At 46.3% G+C, this 19,243-nt stretch overlaps 2 protein-coding genes across 22 annotated transcripts in view; both read left to right on the top strand.

Annotated features, from left to right (window-relative positions):
• LOC116851191 (ELAV-like protein 3) overlaps positions 1-10,119 on the top strand; it is a 66,223-nt gene extending 56,104 nt beyond the window's left edge. For 8 of the 21 annotated variants that reach the window (XM_032830369.1, XM_032830366.1, XM_032830368.1 and 5 more), the window contains 3 exons: positions 1,074-1,332; positions 5,422-5,463; positions 9,754-10,119. In XM_032830369.1, coding sequence (XP_032686260.1) covers positions 1,074-1,332; positions 5,422-5,463; positions 9,754-10,078 — 626 coding nt within the window. In that variant the 3' untranslated portion in view covers positions 10,079-10,119. Of the gene's footprint in view, positions 1-1,073; positions 1,333-5,421; positions 5,464-5,927; positions 6,045-7,701; positions 7,705-8,422; positions 9,721-9,753 lie in introns of those variants that run through there. The other 13 variants (XM_032830372.1, XM_032830377.1, XM_032830375.1 and 10 more) reach the window with 10 other exon arrangements.
• Positions 10,120-10,182: 63 nt separating this feature from the next.
• On the top strand, positions 10,183-18,436 carry LOC116851193 (PAX-interacting protein 1-like). Its single transcript, XM_032830387.1, has one exon. The coding sequence runs from the start codon at positions 10,220-10,222 to the stop codon at positions 10,586-10,588; it is 369 nt and encodes a 122-aa protein (XP_032686278.1). The 5' UTR covers positions 10,183-10,219; the 3' UTR covers positions 10,589-18,436.
• The last annotated feature ends 807 nt before the right edge of the window (positions 18,437-19,243 follow it).

The following is a 19,243-nucleotide window of genomic DNA, read 5'->3' as shown; positions in this document are numbered from 1 at the left end:
TCTCTCTCTCTCTCTCTCTCTCTCTCTCTCTCTCTCTCTCTCTCTCTGTTTCTATCCCTTTATTTCTTTTTCTGTTACTGTTTCTGTCTCTTTCCTCCCGTCTTTTTTCCTTCATATCTCTCTTTCTCCCTCCTCTCTTTTTTTTTTTTTCTTTCTCTTTCCCTCTGTCTGTCTCTCAGTTTGTATTTCTCTTTTTCGTTTTCGTTTCTGTCTACCCGTTTGTTAGTCAATCAACAACGCGGACCGCGATGATATCCAAATCCGCGAGATACATCCACGGGCAAAATAGAGAATTGAAAGAAAGACAAAAAGACGTCCACTCGACAAAGCGTTGTCGGTGTGTTAGTAAAGAAACGAATCTGCGCGCACCGAACCACTCGCTCTTCAGCGATCTCTGCGATCTGTCTTGCTGTAGCGAGCTTTTAACGAGATGTGCGAACCTCCCTCGTTTCACGCGGACGCGGGAGCGTCCATGCATCTTATCGCCGTAACGAGAGACCGATGACGAATTCGCATCTGCGAATTCGCGTCGCACCGATGCGAGAGCACGTTCAATTGCAATTTACGTTCTATCGACGGCATTGGCGTACGGAATATCGGCGGAGCGATTACCTTACGTATTGTGTCAGGATAATTAAGTGGTCGTGAAAGCTAATTGAATTAATCTCTTTAGTAGTAATAGCAGCACATCAACAATAGTAGTAGTAGTCGCTCTCTCATTGCGTTATTCATCATTCACGATAAATTAGAGAACGTGTCGGAGTATCGGTGAGGTAGAAAAACCGTTGATACCAAGACGATTAGTGGACGACAAAAAGAAAGAGCAAGAAAGAAAGAACTCAACTTTGTTTCGTCTCTCTCGCGGACTCGATTTTTCTCTCTTCCGCGATTTCGCTCACTCTCGCTCAGCGAAAGAAAGACGATTGATCGATCGATAGACAGACAGATAGATCGATCGATCGGCGGCCGCAGTGGCTGGAGAAAAGCGCGAATAAGAAAGAAAAGGGAGAGAGGCGCAATTCGCAATAACGAGTATGATCTTGTGTGTTTCGCCGACGTCGGCGCCTCGGCAGGCCTGTCGAAGGGTGTCGGCTTCATAAGGTTCGACCAGCGCGTCGAGGCCGAGCGGGCGATCCAGGAGCTGAACGGCACCATACCGAAGGGCTCGTCCGAGCCGATCACCGTCAAATTCGCCAACAATCCAAGCAACAACAACAAGGCGATACCGCCATTGGCCGCCTATCTCGCACCACAGGCGACTCGTCGCTTCGGCGGGCCGATCCACCACCCAACCGGCCGCTTCAGGTACATTCCACTGTCGCCACTATCCAGGTACCTACTCGCCTCTACTCGCTCTACCCAAGGATTCTCTTTCTAACTTCTTTCTCTCTCTTTCTCTTTACTCTTTAACTTTTCTCTCCCCTCCTCTGCGTTTCTTTTCTCCTCGCTTCTTCTTCTTCTGTTTTCTTCTTCTCTACCCTCTCTACCTTCGGCAACCTCCAATGAAGTTAAAGCCAGCCATGGGATACAGGTGACTCGATCGCGTCGCGACCGAGTCGCTCGTGTGCCAATTGGGCGTTTAACGAGACGCGCGGGAGGAGAGGTGTCGCGTCGGTCAATCTCGACGCGATTTTTAACACGAAAATAAAATCGACGTTTGCGACGAACCGGTGTATCGCGTTCGCGCTGTCCGATTTAACTATCACGTTGCCCACGCACGTGATTGCCCCTTCTTCTGCTTTTATTTTCCTTTTCTTTTCACTATCGGTTGGTTCTCTTGCAATTCTTTCGCTGTGGACTGAGTTCTCCGTCGAGCAGTCTCTTCTTGTCCGTGAACCTGTCCTTATTCATCCATTTATCTATCCAATTGTCTGTTTATTTGATTATCTATTAATCAAACCTGCTGTCTATCTATTTCTCTGTCTATCTACCTATCTATCTATCTATCTATTTGACTACTATTTATCTTTCTCCTTTTCTATCTTTTTCTCTTTCTCGACACACACACACACACACACACACACACACACACACACACACACACACACACACACACACACACAAGACATACACATACACACACACAGCCACGTGCAAACAGGAATATTCGATTAGGTCGATCGATCGTTGGTGTACTAATTTTGTCTCACTGTAACACTGGCTCTTTTTATTGGAAGAAAATATTTTCGTTGCAAGAATTAATTATCGTTGAAAATATATAATTCTACAAAATTAAAACAAAGTTAAAAATGCATCTTTCAAATTTCTCTCTTGGAACCTGTTATTTAACTCGAAGTGTCGCTTATTTTGGGACAGATTTTTTTGCAACAATCGGACAATGAAATGAAAAATACTGAGAGACTGAGTGTATCACGATTGCAATAACGATTGTATAACGTTATTCAGTAATTACGTGCAGCGTGACAATTGCGAACGAAGTAAAAATTCCAAGTGAGAGCACACATTCGTCGATCGGTCGATCTCAAACGATTATCCTCCTACATTCATCGTGCGAATTATTCGACACAGAGCTCCTCCTTCGATATATAATGTGCATCAACATGTCTATCCTTTATCTTAAGTTGTGACTGTGCACGCTCTGTTACTTTCCGATAACGTTGCTCGGACCTTCGCCTCAGCCTACACTGCGATAAATCTGTGATATTACCGTATTACCACTCGCGTAGAAGTCGCACGAAGAATGATCAGCGCGCGTGACATTCAAGTGCAGGGAAACGATATATCTTTCGAGATACGATCTGTTTCTATCTTCACGATACTTTCTCGCGCTCGCGACCCTCACTGGCAGTACGAGCCACTTTCGACCAAGTCACATCGCTGTTATTCGGTAACTTGAAGGCAAAAAGACACGAAAATTAAGAAGTTCGCGCGCGCAGCGTCTCACAAGGGGAGCTCATCAAGTCGAACACTCGGATTGCACTTTTTTGAATTTATTCAATTAAGCTTCTCTTGGTGATACTTGATACCGACATGATGAGGTTTCTTTGTCGGAGTTGTTCTTCCACGAAGAACCGACCAAATAACTCCGTTTTAAATGAAAGGTCTTTCCGTCCGGCGATCGATATTTTTCTATTAAACTTGCATATCGACGAAATAGCCTGTCAAGGGCGATTCGAGAGCTTCGTGACCTTAGCGAATAATAGATCCATTTTCGGTGTAACTTCATGCGGCAACAAGAAACGTCGTTTGGCCCTACTTTATTATTTGCACTATCCTCTTCCAACCGACCACTCATATTGGTTTTCCTTATTCTCTCCTTCATCCTCGTCCTCTTCTTCAGGGCCAACGATCAGCGGATCTCACGGGTGTAAAAACAGGCTGAGATATAAAATATAGACGTGCCTGATATGTCTGATCAAATTCAATCTGTGAGATATCTGTCTATTTGATATTTAATTGACATGAAGCGCACAGAAGAGAAAGTACTGATTGAAGCACGCGTTCCATCTCGCGAAGATCAAACTGATCCTTGGTCGTTTACGAAATATGGAGGAGCAAAGAGCACACAGACACACACGACTGTTCTGCATTCCATGTCCGATACTCGTCGTCAAGTGTGCGCAGTGTCGCTTGCACTGAGAGAAAAAATGTCTAAGAAATTAGAAATAGTTACTCGCGACAGTTACTATTAACACACACATATTTGCTTATATTGATATACACGAGATTATTTTCTAGATGACACACGGAAAAAAAGGTTTGGTTGAATTAACCAAATATCTGGTCGAATATGATCCAAAAATTCCAATTGAAGTAACTCCGAATTTGGTTTAAGTTAACAAGATTTTCGGTTGACTTGAACAGAATTCGAGTTACTTCAATCGAAATTTCTGAATCGTTCATATTCGACCAGATATCTGGTTAATTCAACCAAACCTTTTTCTCCGTGCAGAATATAAATTTTCTCAAAGCCTTAAGAAAACTAACTTTTCACGAAAGCAATTGTTTGTTCTATTTCGGTGAAAGGTTTAAGTCAAAATATATATTATTATATATATATAGTGTGCCCATCACAAATAAATATTTACTATTTCTTAGATATCTCTTCTCTGTGCGGATTGATTGGTGTATGTGTGTGTGTGTGTGTGTGTGTGTGTGTGTGTGTATGGATGCGTGTGTGAGTCTGTAGTGTAAAATTAATGAAGAACTGTTTCTCTTTGATAGTCGGGACACGCCTGACGACAAGTGTACGTTATAGTAGAATCTGAGGACTGTCGTGACAACATTCGCACACATACACTCAACACGTATACACACACATACACAAACTTTCATCCTTTTCATTTCGAGCCTCCCATATGATATGCGCATTAAGTCACGATACTCGATTATTGAAAACAATCTAGTTACAAATACGATCACGTACACACACACACATACACACGCGCGCAAACGTACGGTCAAACGGCGAGTTTCGCTGATACGGAAGGAAACAGACACCCGCAACACATACACACTATACATCTTCATTAATCGTACGTGTCCGTTTGTGTGCTCGTTCTCGAGAGGTAGAGCCGTCGAAAAAGTCTCAACAAGACCCGTCCTCTCTTACCGACATTCGATTGTTTGGTTCTTTTGACAAGTACAAAGCGTTAACCGAGTGTAGACGCGCTTTGCTACCGCTTTGTCTCACATTATCCCCCTTTCACCCTTACGGCAGAGTGGCGATGACAGTTGTTAAGGCTGCCAGCATCCAAGGACACCGCGCTCCCTTGTGCCGAGGATTTCGAGGTGAATCGGACAGAGTCGCTGCACCTTCGCGCGATGATGCGCGCGACTCGGGAATTCCCGCTCGAAAAAGCCGACGCACCGTCTATCTACGTAGCGTCTAAAGTCGCGAAATCGCCAGTCAAGTAGTGCCAGACCTCCTACCCTTTGTTGACGATCTTTCGTTCCGCAGCTTTGACAGCGCATTCGCTTCATTTATGAGTATGATTTCAAGACACGAGTATCGACCCGTTCCCATCGCTTCTTCACTGCCTCCCACGTCGATAATTAACGGTACAACTAACGAAGGACGCCTTGTACGTTCGCACCTCGCGTGTCAGATCGATCACTCGGACGTGATCTTCGCGCGATCAGATCGTGTTGCCTCCTCGACCTGGCTGAGAGCGCGACAGCATTCCATCCCCGGATCCACACGTGTCGCTATCGGGAACGAGCAACGCGATCGAGGAAGACGGAGCGCCGCGAAAACCGCTTCGCTTCTCCGCGAGTCTCGCATTTGTTGCATCCCCGTGACCTCGCTTTCACGGGGTGAATAACGCACCGCTACGTAGAGAGGGTAGAGAAAACCGGATGTGCGATGATCGGCACAGGAAAGCGCCCGACTTATCCCGACTTTGGCTCGATCCCGGAGTATCTCTCTTCTTACGTTGTTCTTTTTGTGTTTTGTTTTAGCACTGGCAAGGCCATGCTTGCCATTAACAAAGGCTTACAGAGGTCAGTATTTTTTTCGTTACTACCACTACGTTCCTCCTGATTTTCGTTTACTTATTCCGTTGTGTGGCTTCATTCTCACTCTTTCTCTCTTTCACTTTCACTCTCATTTTCATACACTCTTTCTTTCTCTATACTTTCTCTCTCTCTTTCTCTACTCTCTCTCTCTCTCTCTCTCTCTCTCTCTCTGTCTCTCTTTCATTCTCTACTCTCTCTCTTTCTCTCTCTATAAACTCTACCTCTATCTATGTTTCTCCCCCTTCTTCAACTCGTTACGAATACCTAAGCCACGCGAAGTAATTTCTGGTCGTTGACGCGGACGCGACGGAGCAGACGAGATTGCTTATAATTTGTATCGCTCGTGTTTTTTTTGTCTCTCTCTCGATCTTGTCGAGTCATTCTTGCGTTCTCGCGCGACCGATTGTTCTCCGTGACGTGTAAGAAGATTCGTTGCTGATTTATTCCAGGCAATCATAAATTTCGTAACGGGGCCCCGTTTTGTCACCACACTTGCATTCTTCACGCCTTTTCGCTTCGACTTTGGTTCAATTCAGTTGTGCAGAACACACAGTACAGTGGTAGCTGTATATCGATGTCACGTATTATTGGGTTTCGCAAAAAAAAAAAAAAAAAAAAAAAAAAAAAAAAAAAAAAAAAAAAAAAAAAAAAAAAAAAAAAAAAAAAAAAAAAAAAAAAAAAAAAAAAAAAAAAAAAAAAAAAAAAAAAAAAAAAAAAAAAAAAAAAAAAAAAAAAAAAAAAAAAAAAAAAAAAAAAAAAAAAAAAAAAAAAAAAAAAAAAAAAAAAAAAAAAAAAAAAAAAAAAAAAAAAAAAAAAAAAAAAAAAAAAAAAAAAAAAAAAAAAAAAAAAAAAAAAAAAAAAAAAAAAAAAAAAAAAAAAAAAAAAAAAAAAAAAAAAAAAAAAAAAAAAAAAAAAAAAAAAAAAAAAAAAAAAAAAAAAAAAAAAAAAAAAAAAAAAAAAAAAAAAAAAAAAAAAAAAAAAAAAAAAAAAAAAAAAAAAAAAAAAAAAAAAAAAAAAAAAAAAAAAAAAAAAAAAAAAAAAAAAAAAAAAAAAAAAAAAAAAAAAAAAAAAAAAAAAAAAAAAAAAAAAAAAAAAAAAAAAAAAAAAAAAAAAAAAAAAAAAAAAAAAAAAAAAAAAAAAAAAAAAAAAAAAAAAAAAAAAAAAAAAAAAAAAAAAAAAAAAAAAAAAAAAAAAAAAACAAGCCTCCTTGGTTCTCCGTTCTAACACTTATTTATACATAGCGTTATTTGCAACCAGAGCTCCTCCCTTAGCGACGACACTCGCAACGGCGACGCGGCTTATAGAATATTTCAGACCCTCTCGTCCTTCGCGCGATCGCAGATCGAAAAAAGACGGCTCTTGTTCGACGGTACGTAGCGCAAACGACGGGATTGGCGAACGTCGCGCCATACCGTGCGGCGAGAAGATGTTCCGCGCGACTTTATCGCGATTTCCGCCGGAGTCCTTTGCGTGTGATTAACGTCCGATCAAAATTAAATATCTCCACGTAATTATAACTTAGCGGTTGTCTCTCCGCGGGACTATTCGATCCTACACGGCCGAGAAATTCTCATTATAATCTCTTCACAACTCCTCGCGATTTTTGCGTAGAACGATTCTTTTCACGAGAGATTCAAAGTAAATGAGAACCGACGATTTCTCATCCTTCCCCCCCTCCCCACCACCAACACCACTCAATTGTCCGGGAGTGTACGTCTCATCCTGAATCCTCGTGTACATACGAAGAGCTCCCCGGATGCAGAGACACTCGTACAAGTATATACTATACTTATGTGTGTACATAACGCCTGATGAACAGCGAGATAGCGCGCAAGCAACGCGATGTGTTACCCCCTCCCCCTAATTTCCCGGTCCTCACGACTCCATCGTTTCTTCTTTTCTCGTTTCTTCTCGCCCCCACACGCATACAGCACGCGCATCATATATATACACACACACACACACACACACACACACATACACTCGCACACAAAGCCGCACGCATACACGCGCGCGTGTAAAACATACACGCATATATACACACACACACACACACGGAGAGAGAGAGCCACAAATACACACGGAGACACGCGCATACACGTTTACTTCGCGATGATACGGAACAACGTTCGTGACGAATGCATACGTAATTACTGTGGCCTCGGCATTATACTGAGTACTCACCGAGATATGCCCTGTTTTAACGCGGCTTGTGACGTCAAGTAGGTACGTAGAGATATTTTTACAACTGTAAATACCCCCCGTCCACCACACCCCTGCCACCCTCACTTTTAGGTACACGTCGCGTGGGACATGCAGCGTGTACCATCATACTGTATACTACTCCTCTACCTTTCTCGCAAATTCTCGCTTGTCGGTTCTGAAACGGTAATAAATGTGTCCGATTCATTGACACGGTCGATCACGCTTCGTGAGTCTTGACGGAGGAAGCGTGTCACGATCCAAGGAGACGGCTTGTGGTGTTTCTTCTTCGAGAAGAAACACGCTCTGCACCTATGTGTGTGATCTTTGTCTTGTTGTGCATGCGAATGTGAACGATATCCACCCTGCTCCTCCCTTCCGACACGGAGGCGTTGTGTTTCGATTGAATACGCTTGCCCGACAGAAATCGCTTGTTGTGACTTAGGTTGTACGAGATAGGAGCAAGTTTCTCCTGTTGTGTTGTTCGGTTAACGCGACGTACTTGCGAATTTTGATCTCGGTACACCCGAAGTATGAAAGAGAGAGTAGTGGTTCCCCCTCGTTAAAAGTAGACCGCACTCTTTTACGAGATCTTGCTCTGTTCGATTTTTGTTTCTCCTCGCTATGATTCGCCCTCGATTCGCATCCCTACCTCCCGCTTTCTACTTCGCGTGCCGTGACTTGCGACGCCAGTAGACAGAGATTTGCGTATGATTGCTTGATGTCTTCTGTTGCTTTGCAGGCTGCGTTCAAAGGAACAAATGATTTGCCAATGAGTCGCCAAAGTCGTATCACGGGAACAGCGTGGAACGCCTTTTAACGCAATCTGCAAACTCGAATCAACCGCTCTTTCTCGCGTTCTGTGCGGCGATATTGTACTTTTCTCACGTAGATATACTTACATAGATGTATATACTTACATAGATGTGTATACTTACATAAATGTAAATACCTTCCTCTTATAAAGCGACAAGTAATGGCGTGAAATCGCGGCTTTCTCTAATTTTGTCTGCGCTGAAAATCCGTGCGTTTGTTTAGTTGGCAAATCCGCCGTGTTGAACATAGTCCCAAAATTAACACTCCTGTACTTTGTGTGTGCGTGTGCGTGTTATGGCATGTTACCTCTCTTTAGCGTGTACACTTTGGATGCACAGAGAAGCTTGCACGCTGTCGTTACATCACCTGTATTAGCGTCATTGTCTCGTGCATCGTTGTGCGTTAAGTTACACGGCACAAATTATCAGTTCTTGCGTAGCCTTTACATGTTACTGCCGCACATTCTCGCCGCGGTGTCGTCGTGCAAGTGCCTGCGATATATACCACGTGTCGTATCTGTGTAAATGAGAAAATCCGACCCGCGCGAAATAAATATACCACCTCGATATATCTGCATATGTATATTCGCATCACTATATAACACGTTCAATCTCATTGGGATTGCGATATGCTGTGCGAGTAGCGTATAACGTAAAACCTTATTTAGACATACTTTCCACTCAGAAAGGCAGAATAGTTCCAGCAGGTGTAATTATAGCCCGAACGGTGCTCAAACGTTCTTGACGTCCGTGACGAGAGAGACGTGATGAGAGAGACGTGAGAACGATAATAAGATACAAAATAAGAGCGTTGCGCAGTATTTATAGAACCCAACCGCGTTATTTAGAATGCGCCTCTTTCGTTATTCCGAATATCGTTCCTTGAATATCACGACATTCGCAGGAGACGCGATTCAGATGAGCGTGAATGAAATTATCGTATAAATTTATAGAAATTACTTTTAGCCACACACACACGCGATATCGTTCGAACCAATTGTACCGAGTGCCAAAATCGACAAAATTGTACTTTACATGCTAAGAAATACAGGCGAAAATCACGAATGTCGATTTTCGAGTTGTGGTTGGCGTTTCAGCATCGTTCGTATTCTCCAGTGCGTGATGAGTCCGCGGCTCGGCCAACCGCCTCCGCCATCATCTCCTCCTCCTCCTCCTCCTGCTCATCATCTCCCACACTCCTGCCCGCTCTTGAACGCGACGATGTCCGTTTAATGACCGGTGCGGCATCGTGTTCCAGGTACAGTCCGTTGGCGGGTGACCTCCTCGCGAACTCCATGCTGCCCGGTAACACGATGAACGGCGCCGGCTGGTGCATCTTCGTGTACAACCTCGCGCCCGAGACCGAAGAGAACGTGCTGTGGCAGCTGTTCGGACCCTTCGGCGCCGTCCAGTCGGTCAAGGTCATACGCGACCTACAGACGAACAAGTGCAAGGGCTTCGGCTTCGTGACGATGACCAACTATGAGGAGGCGGTGGTGGCCATACAGAGCCTAAACGGCTACACCCTGGGCAACCGCGTGCTCCAGGTCAGCTTTAAGACGAACAAGAGCAAGACGGCGTAGGACGAGCAACAGGCGGCAGCGGCGGCGGTGGCTGCGGCTGCGGCTGCGGCCGTGGCGGCAGACGCGGCGGCGGTAGCGGCGCCCTATCATCATCGTCGTCATCGGCTGCTACGCACCGCGGTGGTCCAGCTACCGGTGCCGATGCCGGGTCACTTCTACAACAAGAGGGGACCTGGCCAGGTGCCGGGCGCGAATCCCGGTAACAGTATCGGCAACACTCACCACGGCGGAGCCGGCAACGGCATTCTCCACGGTGCCAAGGGTCAGCGGCAGCCGTTCCTCCAGCGCCTACCGTCGCGCATACACGATCTCACTCGGGCGATCGAGATGGCCGTCTCGGGAGGGGCGAATCCGGTGCAGCAACAACAGCAGCACCATCACCATCAACAGCAACAGCACCAGCGTCAGCACGCGCAAGCCAAGCAGCAGCAGCAGACCTCCTTTAAGAACAAGCCCAACAACAACCGTCAGGCCGGCGGCAAGAAGCTCCAACAGAGCGAGAAAGCGTAGTTGCGAGGCGTGAGTGCGTGTGTGTGTATGTATAACGTATGTATTTATGCATGTATGTACGTATGTATGTATGTATGTATGTATGTATGTATGTATGTATGTTTGTATGTATGTATGTATGTATGAAAACGAAAGAAAGAAAGCACGCATAATGAGAAACATATGAATGTGCGTGAAAGAGAGAGACAGGGAGAATAAAGAAATGAAAACACGAGGGATAATAATGAAAAAAGTCGCGCGGAAAAGATAATTGGGTTTGTGATAAGAAGGTGATGGGTATATTTGGGGTCGTTCAACTGTGTCTGACAACATAACGCGCGACTGAAGCTTGCTGAATGACTTGAGACGTGCTGAGATCTCGAATTTCCCTCAACAGGGGGTAACAGGCGATAGGAAAAGACGCGACATTATTATAGATGCGCGCGAGTCAATCGCGTCGGCTTTTCTTTCTCCTTCCGTACGCCTCAGCCGGCGCTTGCCTCACCCTCGCGCGTTTCTATCCTCGCGTTCGACCGCGGTCGAGGACGCAACGCGACGACACGGCGGGAGAACGAGTTAGACCCCCAGCGTTGACGAGTATTATCAATAAGCAGCTCACGCTCAAGACCGGACCAAGAGCGAACAGATGATCGAATTGAGCTCTCACATGGCGGCAGGATCGAGAATGTCGCTGGGGAAGTCGCTCGTTTCCCGCCGCTCTCCGGGACGTAATCGACGCGCGAGGACGACACGAAGACGCGAAGGCTCGGCGGAGAGTCGGCGAGACGAGGGAACGGAGGGAGCGAGGGGGGCAAAGCATGTGTTTTTAGGACTTAGTACGCGGCTCGCGCACAGTGACCGATCGCGGGTCCTGTACATACATATTACCGATTTATATGTATATGTACGTGAGGACGCTCGTGGGCCACGTGATGCCCGTTCGTGCGAACGTTTCCCGCAGGATCGGAACGGCAGGATTGGGAGAGCTCGAACGGCTTAGATAGAGAACAGGGCGACGGCGAACAGGCCGACAGCAGGGAGAGGGAGCACATGTGGAGGAGAGGGAACGGACTCACCTCCGCAGTAGGTTGACGAGATGGCGTCGAGAGCCTCCGCCGGCACTTACGGCCGATCTTCTTTTTTTTTTTTTTTTTTTCTACTTAACGTACATCCACGAGACCGGGTTAGTCACGACGATATCGGGCTGTGAGACTGAATCACACGTATATACACACCACACACATACAGACACGTGCACATCGGTACACGTACTTACATTACATACATAAGTACATACATACACGTGCATACACACTCATACGTGCACGTTACAACTAGAAGAATGATCAACAACAAGATACGCGGCATTGAGAACGGCGGGCTGTCGTGGAAGAATAATAATAATGTGTTGCATCGGGCCTCTCGAGACACGACGCGCTTACGCGAGACTACTCGTCGCGGGGAACACGTGGATCACGTGACAGCACCCTCGCGCTTCCTGGTCGCGAGCGAGATGTGAGAAAGGGTGACAGAGCGGGTGGGAGAGAGTGAAAGAGAGAGCGTGAGAGAAAGGGGTGAGGAAGACAGAGAGGGGGAGTATTAAAAGAATGCAAACTCAGAAACACACACAGTGCTTAGTAGTAGGTGGTTATACATACTCGTTTTATGCATAAGTTTTAGAGAGTATTAGCGTCGTGTGTATGAGAACGAGAGAAAGGGAGAGGTGCGGGAGAATGCGATGAGAGGGTATCCCAGTGTGAAGAGAGCGAGAAAGAGAGAGAGAGAAAGTGAGAGAATGATAATTGAAGAAGGGACGCAACGTATCTCGCAGAGATACACTAGGAACGGTATTGGGGGACCGTTTGACATACCAAAGGTATTATTAATTAATTAAATACTGAATTAATCGCGAGGGACGTCGCGAGACCAAGATTTAAGGGTTACGAAAGGGCAGGGACCGGGTGTTGCGCGCGTTGATGACACGTGGAGACGAAACGTCGCGAGGGAGAAAGGGTTAAAGGAAAGTAGAGGAGAGGGTATCCCGGACAGGGCTCGCACTCACGATCTTTCGAACGACCACGAGGAAAGATAGAGAGAGAGAGAGAGAGAGAGAGAGAGAGAGAGAGAAAGCACAGACGTTTCTCACAGTGCGCGGACACGGTGTACTTAACGTAACTTATTAGTTGGATTAAGATGCTACCGTTCGACCACGGGCATCCAGAGAGAGAGAGAGAGAAACAGGTATATTTATTCTCGGAGGAGAGGCTCCGCGGGCGGCGCAGAACAGTAGAGAATCGAACGAGTCGATAGTCACATAGTGAGAGAGAAAGAAAGAGAGAGGAAGGGAGAGCGATGAGAGAACTCGAACGGAGGGCTCACGTCGCGGTATGGTGTGAAATCACCTACAAAAAAAAAAAAAAAGAAAAGGGAGGAGAATTTATTAAAGCGTTTCTGTATTATTATAGTTCGCGCGCTAGACGGCGCGCTTTCGTAGCTCTCAGCCTCGCGGATACACGCTCGTACGTTGTCGTTGTCATCGTGATATATATCGAGTGCGTGTGTAGGCGGCGACACGCGCCGACGTGGCCGTTCTTTTTCTTTTCTACGTTTCCCTTCGTACTTTTCCACGTGAGAGCAAGAGAGAGACCTAGGTACTTAGGTGTGTGCGCGCAGCTGGAACAGAAATACCGGCCGCGCAAGGCCAGTCTGACTCTCGACAGTTTTCCCACACCCCCCGCGAAGGCGCACCGTCCGAGGGGGATATTTTACTGTTGTACGATTAAACATTATGCGCGGCTGCTTCACGGCCCTTTCTTTTTATAATAGATTTTGTGGATAGAATTGCTGAGCGAGAAGCTGAGAATGAATCGGGGCTACGGACATGATATCTCGCCCGACGGGGATCAGGAGTAGCGCCTCCACGGCCTTCTCGTGCGCGCTCTTTTGTCACGAGAACAGCCGTCTCGGCACGGCGAGAATCGACGGCGCGTGATTTAATCGCGAGACATAATCATCATCATCGTGTTTGGTTCTACGCCGCTCATCGTTGATTAATCGAATATTTTTCGTCACTTTCGGCAGATATACGTGGGAGAGTATTCGCTGGGGCAGGGAGCGATCCCTGTGCCGCTTCTTATTCCCCGTGAACCGCGAAAGGGAAGGACAAAGGTCCCGTCCTGGCCGCGTCGTCATCCCGGCGATTGTCACGGGACAATCGCGCCTCATGCATTCGCGGACTTTATTCGCTTTCCTTCAGAGCCCTGAGCCCCCCCGGAAGGGCGAGATTCTCGCGTTACTGCATGTATTTCGAGGACGGTGTGCACGGGTAATGTGATACAGGACTGATAGGACTAATTCAACGTTCGATCTCAAGTCAGGTTTAAGGAATTACGCAATCTAGTCTTACGTGCAACTTACAGCCGCGTTGTCGGTGTGATCACGCGTTCGTGTTACTCCCCTGTGTATCCTCTCCCCCTAAAGAAAAGGAAAGAAAGAGAGAGAGAGAGAGAGAGAGATACTGCCAAGATAACGAATATACACTGGGAGGAGGGGGAGAGAAGCGGCGTCTGCATACGTGCTCATTCTTAATTCGATTAATTACGAGGTAACGTTCGGTTAAGTGAAAAAAGCGATCCCTGTCTTCTCTCTCTCTCTCTCTCTTTCTCCCCCTCTCTCACTTTCACGCTAATTTGCGTGCACGACATCGCGATCGATCCATCTCACCTTTCAAAAGGAATCGGTCATTGCGTCACTTTTCCCGGAAGTGAATCTCAACATTGGCGATCCGAACCAAGAGATCGACGAGCGTGAGAGAGCGAGAGCAGGGAGAGAGAAGAAAGAGAGAGAGAGAGAGATTTAATTAGCGAGTGAGGCGACACTCGATTAAGAGTAGCTTTAGTCAAGGAAACCAAAAGAGAATTACGTATGTAATTGTCGTATATAGTGTACCTATTTGTATCTAGTCTGGGAGAGCGGCGACGATGAAGTTGCGTCTCCCTCTCGAGAGCCCGTCCCGCGGCTCCCGGCGTATCTCCCGCGTAGCGTCGCGTTTTTCTTTGTCCTTTTCTTTCTTTTACTGCTCCGTGTATTGAGCAATCGTTCTTGAAGCGTTGGGTCGCCCTCCGATCGCCCGCCGCGGGAGGACGCGCGAACACAACGTAGACACGTAAAATGCATAGGCAGGTATATATTAATAAGTGAATCGACGCGCCGAGACGAACGGTGGTTAAGAGACGCCGCCGCCGCGCGCGCGTGCGAAATAAAGAAGAAAAATAAGAAAATAATTAGAAGTGTGTTCCTTTTAGCTGAACTGCCCGAACTGACGCACACCGTCGCAATAAGTCAGAGGTTGCGATCCGTTAGACGCTGCAAATACTCTGAAACGCCGTATAAATCAATCATAGCTTTTCTTTATGCGCTTCAGAGCATTTGTAGCGTCTAGTGGATCGCACCCAAAGTGAGGCAAATGTGTTTTGCTTCATCACTCTAACTTATTGCACCAATTCCAGACAGTTTAGCCAAAAAGAACAGACTTGAAGCACGCTGATCGGAAGCTGTGCGAAATCGATGAATCCAGTCTCTCTTCCACACGCGAGTTGCCACGTAAGACGCAGGCGCCGCCGTTGCATCTTTCCTCGCGCGCTAGCGAAGAAGAGTGCAGCGTGTTTTGCTTGCGCTACTCTTTTTTTTTTTTTACCGGGACGCGCGTGCCAAAAACGTTGCTCGAAAGGAGGAAGAGTAAAAGAATAGGCAGTCGCAATGACGTCAGAGTGACCAGAGGAAACTCACTTTTCAACGAAGGTTCGATCATTCCGCCGTCACTTTCGTGTCATCGTGACTCCCTGTTCTGCCTGGGATTGGACTTCTCGTGTCGCGGACATGAAATACACGAGAGATCGTGGCTCGACAGCATCCTCTTAGCATCAACGAGCTGCCACGTCCGCTCGTTGAGAGGAAGAGGGAGCAAAATCGACGATTGGTCTTTCTTCCGCTGTAATCACGAGTAATCACAAAGTGAGATTGCACGTCGCGATTGTACGTTTTCTCGCGCGTCAGCGAAGATGTGTGCAGCGTGACTTTTGCGCGGAGACAGGATAGGCCGGTCGCGAATCGGATCAGACTAGTGTTCGGAACGGTTGTCGTTGGTCACCCTCTTCTTTCGAACGAGCTGTCTCATCTCATTGTACAGCTGTTTTATATTGAGCCAGTCACCTCTGGCACGATGAGATCGCTCGTTTGGGACGAGAAGCTAACGGCGACTCAGGCTTACTCTCTTCCGACTCACCTGGGTCCACCCTGCACGTAATCGCATCGTCCGCACGGACACACCTCGCGGTACGAAAAGGAGAGTCGCTCGAAAAAAAAAAAGAGAAGAGAGATGTGGACTCCTCGTTTCGCGGACATCACATGCGAGAGCAGCTTGCCTCGACGTCAGCTCTCAATCGTGGCCGCTATATCCGTTTTTTCCTCCCTCCACACACACATACAGACACACACACACACATACAGCGTTTGTCTCGCGTTTATTATGTGCAGTTACATTTGCCATTACGATAACGATTCTTCTCCTTCTCGCTATTATTACCGTACAATTATATACTGATTATTGTGGTTACTATTATTATTGCCATCGTAACATCGTCATTATTATAATTATTATTATTATTATTATTAATATTATTAATATTATTATTATTATTAATTATGATCGTGTATATTTTCTGTGTTTCTCGTCGTGATAGCTACGTATATAACCCTCTAACGCTTCATTATTACTTACTCTCGTGAAGCTAGAGAAGGATTAAAAGCCAAAAAAGGGAGAAAAAAGATACTTTACCGCTCTCACTTCATTTCCTCACTTTAACACATCATCGCTCTACTTGTCGCCACTTTTTACCACCCGCTTGAATAACTGCTGTTATTATTTATCGCTCTGTCGCTGTTACCATCACTATTACCATTACTACCACTACTACTACTACTATAACTATTACTACTACTACTACTACTACTACTGCTACTACTACTACTACTACTACTATTACTACTACCGCCGACTATTTATTTATTTATTTAATTAATTATTAAATAACATAATTATTATGTTTTATTTAAGGATTAAACTGATTTGTGTTTGGTTCAAACGTCGTTTGTTTTATTTCTATTAAAATGTTTCAGTTGCCACACCGACATCCCGTCCTACCCCCATTATCGTCGATCCGTCCCTCCAGCATCACCACCACCACCATCATCATCACCACCATCACCACCACCACCACCATCATCACCACCACCACCACCACCACCATTACCTTCCTCGCCTCCATTCTCTCATCGACTTTACATCCGACATTCCACGATCTTTTCCTGACATTCCACGAGTCACAGACTGATGTAGTAGTAGATCGATGTGTAAACGTTACGGCGAGCCGCTCCGACACCTCGATGCACGAGACACGCTCCTGGATCCTGGTTCGTAGCGTCCTTATTATTATCACATCGTAATTATTAATTATACTCACGGTACACGGGGACGCCGCCGTCACGACGAGTCGCTCCTGAAACTCGCAATCGCCAGAGACGATTTTGCCGGCGCGACGGGAGAAGGCTAAAATCGCGTCGAACGACGCGATTGGGACGCGAATTTCGATCGAGGATGTGGGAGTTCCTTTCCGGGTGACTCTCGCCGGAAGCGATCGACTTTCGACGTGCTCGGCGGCGTTCTCAATAGTTCAGAAGGCATCTCCATGCGTGATTCGAGGCTGCGAGTTTTCACATTAGCCCTTAAGCCGAAATCAGACTAGCGATTGCCGACTGACAATTGGCGATTGGCGATTAGTGCTTGACCGATCAGAGCAACATCAATCAGTAGCTACTTTGTTTTAATTGGTTGAAAACTAAGATCGCTAATCGCCAGTCGTCAATCGAGCGTTGCTGGTCTGATTCGGGCTCTAAGCACTCTGCTTTGTCGCCGGAGCGCATTCGTTCCCGAAGAGGGAGAGACTCGGCCGACATCGCGAAAATAAATCGTCGCCCTGTCGCATCGCGACGGAATAACGCGGCCCATCGCGTTCTCTTCGTTATAGAGGAGCTGACGGGAACGAAGAACGGCGATCGTCGAATTACTTTCGCCGTTGTTCCGGGAAACGGCGAAAGCCGCTCGAACAGACGAGCACCTCGTTACGTCGAATTTGCGCGAAATCATCGTCGAGAGAGACACAATCGAATTACGCACGCTTCTGCCAACGTCGGTTAATCTGAATTTTTTTTTAAGTCTTGATTCGAGTATGTCGAGGTTTGAAGTCAAATTAAGGTGCTGTCGACGTTGGCACGGTAACGGGAGCAAGTTATTCCCCGTCCACGGCGAAGGTGGAGAGAGAAAAGTACTTGACAATTTATCTGTGGGATGTAAAGCTTCTGTTTCTGCGAAGGAGGTGAAGTTTATTCTTGCGAGATAAAGCTTTCCTCTGCGAAAAATAAGCTCTCGTCCCACACACACGCACACACACACATACATACGCAGAGATAAATGTTGGAGTATCTTTCCTTCGGTGAGCGTAACTCGGTGCTTCCATTTTGAATCGCGCGTTTCGCCGAGCCCAGTGACGAAATTTCGAAGAATCGTCGCGAGGTCCTTTTCGCATTCGTGAACGAGAGAACGACGATCTTGATCGATCAGATACCTTAGATTATTACACACGAGAAGGGAGAGGAGAAAGGGCGAGGGGTGAGATCGGACGATCGAAGAGTGGTGCGAGCCCTGTTCCGCTCTTTAGGATGTCGACTCGCTCGCAACGATTCGCCGACGTGTAATTCGGGCGGAATAAATGAAGGAAGGGCGAAGGGACGAAGAAAAGCGCGTTCGGGAGAGAAAGGCAGAATGAAAGAGCAAGTGAGACAGAGAGAGAGAGAGAGAGCGAAAGTGAGTGAGAGAGAGAGACAAGTATGAGAGGGAGAGAATGGAAGAAGGAGCAAATGTGAGCACGCTAATCTACTTAAATAATAATATTACATACGATTATTACGTTAGATATACATTATGTGTATTGTATTTATGTCTCAATAATCGTTGTTAGTTATATCGCTATGATGAAGATGATAATGAGTATGATATTACCGATGACTTCAGAGAAAGGGGAAGGGACACATACATGAGACACACACGCGGAATCAGAGAGACGCGCACATACAAACAGTACGTAATGCTATTCGAAACACACACGCGGCAGCGCGACGACGCGAGATTCGCCTGTACGAGCGCGAAGGAGAGAGAGAGAGAGAGAGAGAGAGAGAGAGAGAGAGAGAGAGGTAGAGAGAAAGAGAGAGAGAGAGAGAGAGAAAGAAATAATAAAGAGAGAGCGTCGGTCTCGCGTCGCGATTCGCGGCGGGCACTTTTCGACTTGGTCGACTTTGAGATTGAGTTTGTGGACCGACGCGTATGATCGATTCTGCGGCACGCAGAGAAATGCCACGTAAATTTTCTTCAGCACTCTCCGGAGCGTGTGTGAGGCGGGCTTCGTTCCGAGTTGATCCGCGCTTTCGCGAGATGTTGAATTCGAGTCGAGTGAAATTTTTCATTTCGTTACGTTAGACCCACTGAGTTGGAAGCTTCCATTCTGAAATCTCTCGGGTCTTCTTTTCGAGCGGAATAACGAGCGGCATCACGCCGCATGATGA

Source organism: Odontomachus brunneus, unplaced genomic scaffold, assembly GCF_010583005.1.
Source record: "Odontomachus brunneus isolate Ranch 3 - 2012 unplaced genomic scaffold, Obru_v1 Obru_scaffold_167, whole genome shotgun sequence".
In the NCBI taxonomy this organism is placed as follows: domain Eukaryota; kingdom Metazoa; phylum Arthropoda; class Insecta; order Hymenoptera; family Formicidae; genus Odontomachus; species Odontomachus brunneus.
The sequence above is the reverse complement of the archived record's forward strand: the minus strand, read 5'-3'. Positions and strand labels throughout refer to the sequence as shown.

Coding starts and splice junctions, on each gene's coding strand:
- LOC116851193 (XM_032830387.1), top strand. CDS start 10,220: ATGCCGGGTCACTTCTACAACAAGAGGGGACCTGGCCAGGTGCCGGGC.